Source organism: Callionymus lyra, chromosome 6, assembly GCF_982586985.1.
Source record: "Callionymus lyra chromosome 6, fCalLyr1.hap1.1, whole genome shotgun sequence".
Classification (NCBI taxonomy): domain Eukaryota; kingdom Metazoa; phylum Chordata; class Actinopteri; order Syngnathiformes; family Callionymidae; genus Callionymus; species Callionymus lyra.
In genome coordinates, this window is record NC_141823.1 from 17,370,552 (window position 1) to 17,378,079 (window position 7,528).

At 36.2% G+C, this 7,528-nt stretch overlaps 2 protein-coding genes across 2 annotated transcripts; both read left to right on the plus strand.

Moving 5' to 3' along the window:
* Positions 1-48: 48 nt before the first annotated feature.
* mrpl16 (mitochondrial ribosomal protein L16) lies at positions 49-2,878 on the plus strand. The gene is made up of 5 exons (XM_087793976.1): positions 49-239; positions 552-623; positions 839-987; positions 1,104-1,397; positions 2,159-2,878. Exons 1-5 carry the CDS (start codon positions 170-172, stop codon positions 2,348-2,350), a joined length of 777 nt encoding a protein of 258 aa, XP_087650102.1. The 5' UTR covers positions 49-169; the 3' UTR covers positions 2,351-2,878.
* Positions 2,879-2,915: 37 nt separating this feature from the next.
* cenpq (centromere protein Q) lies at positions 2,916-7,528 on the plus strand. Its single transcript, XM_087793975.1, has 8 exons — positions 2,916-3,054; positions 4,294-4,342; positions 4,491-4,593; positions 4,669-4,737; positions 5,005-5,134; positions 6,602-6,721; positions 6,843-6,917; positions 7,178-7,528. Exons 1-8 carry the CDS (start codon positions 2,950-2,952, stop codon positions 7,349-7,351), a joined length of 825 nt encoding a protein of 274 aa, XP_087650101.1. The 5' UTR covers positions 2,916-2,949; the 3' UTR covers positions 7,352-7,528.

Sequence of the window (7,528 nt, forward strand, 5' to 3'; positions counted from 1 at the left end):
GCTTTAAGAAGAAAACGGAAACGGATATGACGTAGCGGAAGAGCCTATCGTTTTAATGGCAGCGACCTTGCATGCTGTAGTTTGTATACAAAATTGTATTTAAACCAGCACTGCGAAGAAAATACACCAAATTAAAGTGTAGGAATCTGAGTGTAGTTTCATAGTCAGCATGATTCCGAGCTTTAAGATGGCGGGTGGAAGATTGACGGGTGTTTTCGGGGCTCACTGTCACCAACATGGTAAGTTCACCATCAATAGTTTTCGGTTTGTAAGCTAAATGTAAATTGCATTTATTTTTTTATTCAAGGCGCTCGTCGAGTTTATAATAATTGTGAATACATTAATTTAGACTTCGATTGTATCATCTTGTTCTTTTTTCTCTTTATTTCTCTTTATTCATGTTCTTATTTTATTTTGATTTAATTTTTATGAAAAAATGCTGTATTTGTTGTGGCTATTGGAAAAAACAATTTCAATCAAAAATCAATAAAGTTTTACCTTACCTTACCTTAAGATTGTTTTTTTTTTAATCCTTTTTTTTGTTTCTACAGGTGTTCTACATGGTCACCTAAAGGTTTTGACCGCTGGGCTGAAGACACATGAGGTCCCTCCGGATTTTAGCGGTAATTTATCCTCTTTTCAACTTCTTTGTCCATCCTCTCACAACCTTACATATGTTTCTAATGTCAGTGTTTGGATGATCCATTGTTTATGAATTATGAATGAAATGATATTATCAAATGACATCGCGTTCTCGGAAAGTAAATTGATGATAAACAATATTAATGTCTTGGTGGCCTGTGTCTTTTACTTTTTTTTTTTTTTTTTACCTGTACAGATGTGGTGCTTCCAGACAGGCCTAAATTGACGTTTCTTGACAAAGTTCCCAACTTGGTTAAGGCAGTGAAAGAGATGAAAAAATTGAATGACATTCGAGGTCCAGAAGATTCTGCAAATGCTTTCACAACAGGAAAGTTTGCAATAATGGTAAGTGCATTCATTTCATTTTTCAGTTTCAAAATATCAAAATCTACAGCTTTTTTTTTTTGTTTGCTTGTTTTTATTCGCAACCATGAAATGATTTCTCTTTTCGACAAATTCAGGCCCAGGGAGGAGGCTACCTGCGCTGGGGTCACATGGAGATGATGCGTCTTTCCCTCAACCGTAAGATGAACCCTACGACAACATTTGCCAAGTGGCGCATAGTGGCCCCTTACAAGCCTCTGACCCGTAAAGGTCTTGGTCAGCGTATGGGTGGTGGCAAGGGAGCTATTGACCACTATGTGACACCGGTTAAGTGTGGTGCATTTATTTTGGAAGTGGGAGGCAAGGTGGAGTTTGCTGAGGTGGAAACTATCCTGTTACAAATGGCAAAGAAGCTTCCTTTTCTCGCAAAGGTACGTTTATTTTTTAATTCCTCTTGTTTTTTAAAAATATAACATAGGTACAAAATTAGAGTCAGCAGAACTCAAGGAATTATTTAGAGAATTAATTCATATACTAAAGTAGTATGGAGTTGTTTTTTTGTTTTTTTTAAAAGGCAAAGAACATCTGTTATAAACACATAATTCAAAAACATGATCAACACTGAAACCCAGACATCCTTCCTATTCCTATTCGATTTACTGTGATGCTGTAGAAACAACGATATATTTGTAGTATTATCCAAGTACTTTCCTCTTGTGTTGCAGAATTAACAACCCACATGACTCTTGACCAAGGCATTAACTGCCTTTTATTTGTCTAAAAAACAAAATGTATGTCCAAACATAAGCTTTAAAAGCTGCTGTATCCTCTCGTCCTCAGTCATTTCCAGGATATTGCTGGATTTCTTTGGCTCTTTTATTTGCAGAGGATTGAACTTGGCGTGTATATTTGCATGTAAATTGTGATTTTTTAAACGTAGAACAATTGTATTTTACACACTTTATTGAACTGTAAATTATTCAATAACGCATAAAATATAATATGCAAGCCAAAAATAGAAAAAAACAACAACAACCATACAGTGCTGTCAAGTATTGTAGCTAAGAATATCACGATATATCACCATGTTGATATTTTTGAACGCCCCAATTCCAGATGGTTGATGATTGACTTGTTTAATATTAATAGGCGTTATTAACGTTTTCCTATAATGTGTCTGTTTTTGTGGCAGGTAGTAACACGGGAAAGTCATGCAGAGATGCTAAAGCTACAAGAAGAAATGGAGAACAATAACCAGAATCCATGGACGTTCAAAGACGTAGTGCAGGGCAACATGCTTGGTATAAGGAAATTCACCAATGCATTTGACCTGAAACACCATGGACGCTACTCGGGCAGCTTCCTCAACAAAGGAAGGGTTTGATGGGTCAACGGGAACTGTTCCACATATTTGCAAATTCTTTTTTTTTTTTTTTTTCAGGGGTTAAGAAGACGGCAACCTCTTATGTTCTAAACCTTGACAACATTGATGTATTTTGTTTTCTTATAAATAAAACCTTTACTCCTCATAGGGGTTTAAGTTGCAGGTAGATTTACATTGAAAATGCCAATACAAACAATGAACCTATATTTCCCTTCGAAATGTTTAAATACACTTGAAGCCTCGATTTAAGAGTTTTCAATTAATTGTGTCAATGTGTCTTATTAAAATGAATGTTGTATTAGAGAAGAGTAAGGCAGATGAATGAGTTGCGAAATGATGACTAATGTTTTCTTAAATCGGTTGACTTGTATACGACTAGCGCAACCGGAAACGTGCCTGACAGTCAAACTCGGGGGAAGTATTTTCTTAGCGCATGCGCATTGTGCTTCCTGGATTGAGACCCGCGAAAATCTTAAACTAGTGTTGAGGTTAAAAATAAATTCTTGCATTGCTACACGATAATCCTTATTCTTAGTCCTCCTGTTTACTTGTAGGCAGTTTACATCTCTGGCTTTTTTTAAATTTTATTTTTGCCGGTCATGAAGCCAGTACGAGGTTCAAGTCGGGCTTCATCTGAAGCACCAAAACGAAAAACTGCCTCAAAATCAACCAAACACACGCAGAAAAAGACTGTTGACAGTCAGGTACGTTTCTATAGCTATGCTTTATGTTTTGGGGGAAAAAACAACCACCAGATCTTCATTTTCCGACTGTTTTTGTCTAATTTACTATATGATTCACTTCATGTTATGAACATCAACATGTTAAGATAACGTTGACTACTGTAGTATTGAGCTTTTAAAATCAGAATATGTTATAATATGAAAAGATCTCTCTTAAATAGAGTTCAATTGACAGTGTGTTTACCGTATACTTTAAAGTATAAAGTTCAATAAACTAAAAGTATGCATTGGCAGTATAGAGCATACCTGGGCGTATGTGGCCCTCAGAATGTCAAGGTATGATCATGTATAAATGATTCTAATGCATTAATAAATGTTTTTTGTATTTATTATTCATTTACATTCTCACACGCATTTACTTTTCCCCTCCTTTCTTGTGTGTAATATTTCGAGTATATATTAATCCCTCAAAACATTTTTATGTTAGTTAAAGAAATGTTTTAAAAAAGAAAAACTTGTGTTTATACAAGAATAAAATTGCATCTTATTTAGCTTAATAAGTGTCACCGCCCTAATGACAAATGTCCTTTTTTGAGGGATTTTCTCGTTTTTTCTTTTTGCCTAATGGCCCCTAACAACATTCACAGAATTGAGTGTGGCCCTTGAAGATTTATAATTGCCCACCACTGGTACAGAGAATAGTTTATGGGGAGTATACTTTTATTAACGCAACTATAGGATCAGAGTGTATACCTTGTACACTGGTAGTATAGAGATGAGTATTACCTACATAGATGGTAGTTAAGTATTCTTCTGTGAATATAAATATTCCAATTTAGGCACAAGAAGTCAAAAAGAGTATACTTTAGTACACTAAAGTTACTATACTTATACTTCAATACACTTGTTGGATATGGGCTAAAAAGATGCCTGTTAAGATGTGGATTATGGATGTCCAATAAGATGACACACGAGCTCGGCTTTCAGCTCCTCCACACGTCGAGAGACGATGGACATGGACACAGAACGTTGGAGATGGAGATGCCAGGAATAACTGAGAGAGAAGAGTTTTGTGGACGCTTTAAGTGAGGATTAGAAGTGACCAGATTAAGGTGTGATCAGGTGGCTGACTTCCTGTCGCAGCCCTTTATTGGAAATGAAGAAAAAAAAACTAAGAACAGAAAGAGATTTAAACCTTTAATACTTAATCTAGACAACACATTTGGTATTTTTTATAATAGGCTTCTTTTTTGATTGTAGGACGGAGATGTTAGAGATGGAGATGGACAAAAAGATCCACAGAAAGAAGGTCAGTATAGAGTTATTCTTATTCATCCAGCAATTAGAAATATGATAAAAAATAATCATTTCTCATTCATGACTTGTGAATTTAATGAAACCTTCTAGTAATAAAAAAACGATGATATCTTGACTCGTGCAGCATCTGTTTCCAACAGGTGAGGCGTCAGCAGGAGTTCCAGACAACAGACCTGGAAACCTGCAACCAATATCATCGTCGTCCATTATTGCTTTGGATCACATGATGGACTGGTCGATACTGTGAGTTGAGCTTCATCTTACCTTTTCAAAAAAACATCTTGTATATTCTTACCTTTTTTTTTTTAACCTTTACAGTGCTACTCTACCTTTAACACGGAGAGTGAAGGAGGAGACCCAGCATCATTTAAACATTATGAAAAAGAGGCAAGATCAAATTATAACCTTCGAAAATATCACATAATTAGCAGAAATTTGTCGTTTATTTTCTCATTGGATATTGTGATGACCTCCAGCTGATCCACACTTCTGAGAAAGAAAAACAATATTCCCATTTATTCTATGAACAAGCCTTTTATACTTTAAGATTGTATCGTTGAATTTATAACTCAATATAACGTGAGTCTTGTATATAATCCTCCAATAGCAAAAGTTGTATTGAATGTTAAAAATCATATATCTTTTCATCCCAAGTTTCCTGAGTCACTGTTCTGGACTTCGAGCTCCAGCCAGCAAACGTAAGAATTGGGATTCTGTTTCGCAGCAACACCAGGAGGCGTCAAAAAAACGTGAGATCAGAAGGAAAGACTTGAGTTCTGTCGACGTAAGTGACTCACTTTGTTACTTATTTAAGTGTCATTCATTTGTTCTCAATCAGCCAGTTTTTATAGATACTTTACGTTTTCTTGATTTACTTCACACAAGCTACCAAGACACCAAACATAAACAATTCTTCACGGTAATTGATTCATATCACGATACCGGTGCAATGATGCAATATATTGTGATACTGTAGGAGCAAGGATATATTTGTAGTATTGTCCGTGTGTGATTCTGGTGTTGCGGAATTTCGGGATTGATTTACTCTTGATTACAAAGTAATTACTGTTTCCATTTGGAAAAAACAAAACATGTCCAAACATCAGCTTTAAAAGTTGCTGGAGTCAACGGTATCCTCTCATCCACAGTCATCGCCAGGATTTAATTCTTCCTTTAGCTACGGAGGACGTAATGACGGCATGATACCTCATGACTGGAAGTTTAATTGCAACCTAAAATGAATTCAATATTTGCATGTTAATTTTACATTTTGAAGAATTATTTTATTTTTCACACACTATCAAAATATAAACCATAAAAGATAGGAATCAATTTTTAAAACTATGCACTGCTGTTGAATATCAATAGAGTATTGTGAGAAAAAATCTTGATATATCGCTTTATCGATATATTTTACACTCCTACTCTTCCGACTCTCCCTTGCCTATTTGATAAACTGAAAACAGGCTTATAATGGAGTCATTCTGAGAGTCTGTCAGAAGATGAAGAAAAATTAAAATCAACATTGTGCCATGTGACCTTTTCTGGAACGACTAACATTACAATCGAGAGTTTGTATTTGTGATAAGGAGCTAAAGTCCCACAAAATCAACCATGGTTTATTTATTCATTTCATGTTTTTCTATGGTTTATTTTGTGTTGGATTTTTTTTACAATTAGCAAATATTCTCAGCGTTCATGTTCTGGTCTCTAAATGTCAGCAGTCTTATTAAGTCCTCTGCGGCTAAAGAACCAAAAAAATCCCGCAAAATCCTGGAAGTGACTGAGGATGAGAGGATACAGTGAACTCCAGCAGCTTTTAAAGCTGATGTTTGGACATATTTTGTTTTTTTAAAACAAATAAAATCAGTTATGACTTCGTCAAGAGTAGCGTGGTCTGTAAATTCTGCAACAACGGAGTCAAGTACTTGGACAATACTTTAAATATATCCTTGTTACTACAGTATCACAATATATGGTTGCCCCTGTATTGTGATACGTATTGCATCGCCAGATTTTTGCAAATACAAAACTGTAGGTTTTACACACTTTGGACATTCATTCTTGAACTTGGTTCTGATGAAGTTTTATGATGCAGTATGTTCATGTTTCATAGGCCACTAGATGTATATAATACCCTCAACTCTGGAATATTTGACTCTGAAGAACCACTCAATCAAAACTGTATCATGAAACCCATCATGGATGAAGATGTTTGGGATATGATTTGGTCTTATTATGGTCTTTCCAGAATAGTTTGCTGACTGTGGTGAATACGCTGGAGTCCATAGAAGAAAAAAGTGAAGCCTTGAAGCACGCCTGCAGTGTTTTGAGAGAAAAGGTAGAGGAAGAAGAAGCGAAAGCTAAAGAGGTAAAACCACAAATAAGTCTATTTGTCGACGATTATCGTGACAATATTCGCTGAAGCAAAAAATTTGAATGTTTTTTGTTGTTGTTGCAATAGCACGATCATCATCTCTTGTTTTTCACAGATGTTGCAGATAAAAGACCACACGGTTCTCAACCTGGCGTGTCTGCCGGTACGGCATGATCACAGATCTCTTGAGGTGAACGCTTGCAGACTTTCACAATCTCATCTTTAAATCTGAACGCGTTACACAACTTTGTTGGTCTCAGTCATAATTCTTCGTGTCAGCATTAAAGAGGAAGTCTTGACATGTCCTCTGTGGTGCAACGTCTTTGCAATATTGAGAATAAACATTACACTCGCTGTAGTTATGAAACGTGCTCGGGAAATATGAAATATGTGATATGTGATTTGTAAATATAGCTTTCAAAGCATCATCTCTTGTTCTTCCCGGCAAAGGCGCGGCTGCGAGGACCGATGCCTGAAGGAGACGCTGAAGTCACAGCACAGAAACTGGGGGAGATCCTGCAGAAATCCACGGCCGTCGTCAAGACTCAGGCTCTGCTCACACATGCTCACGAACGTGCAGACGACCTGCTCGGATGTTCCGAGAGGCACGAGACACAAACATAGATTTGGTTTAGTGGCGTCTCACTTCCACTTTGCGTTTAATTCCACAAATTATGTCGTAACAGAAGTTGGCAACAACACATGTTTTCAGCAAAAGTATTCACTTTTACTAACCGTAACATGTACACCCTTTATTTTGTTTTAATTTCTCGACTCCCTGAATAAAATATGATTCACTCA

Bases quoted from the DNA above. Each gene is read 5' to 3' on its own strand.
- mrpl16 (XM_087793976.1), top strand. From the start codon at position 170: ATGATTCCGAGCTTTAAGATGGCGGGTGGAAGATTGACGGGTGTTTTC. The intron at 240-551 runs GTAAGTTCACCA...TTGTTTCTACAG, and splicing joins GGCTCACTGTCACCAACATG to GTGTTCTACATGGTCACCTA. The intron at 1,398-2,158 runs GTACGTTTATTT...TTTTTGTGGCAG, and splicing joins AGCTTCCTTTTCTCGCAAAG to GTAGTAACACGGGAAAGTCA.
- cenpq (XM_087793975.1), top strand. From the start codon at position 2,950: ATGAAGCCAGTACGAGGTTCAAGTCGGGCTTCATCTGAAGCACCAAAA. The intron at 5,135-6,601 runs GTAAGTGACTCA...TGGTCTTTCCAG, and splicing joins AAGACTTGAGTTCTGTCGAC to AATAGTTTGCTGACTGTGGT. The intron at 6,722-6,842 runs GTAAAACCACAA...TGTTTTTCACAG, and splicing joins AAGAAGCGAAAGCTAAAGAG to ATGTTGCAGATAAAAGACCA.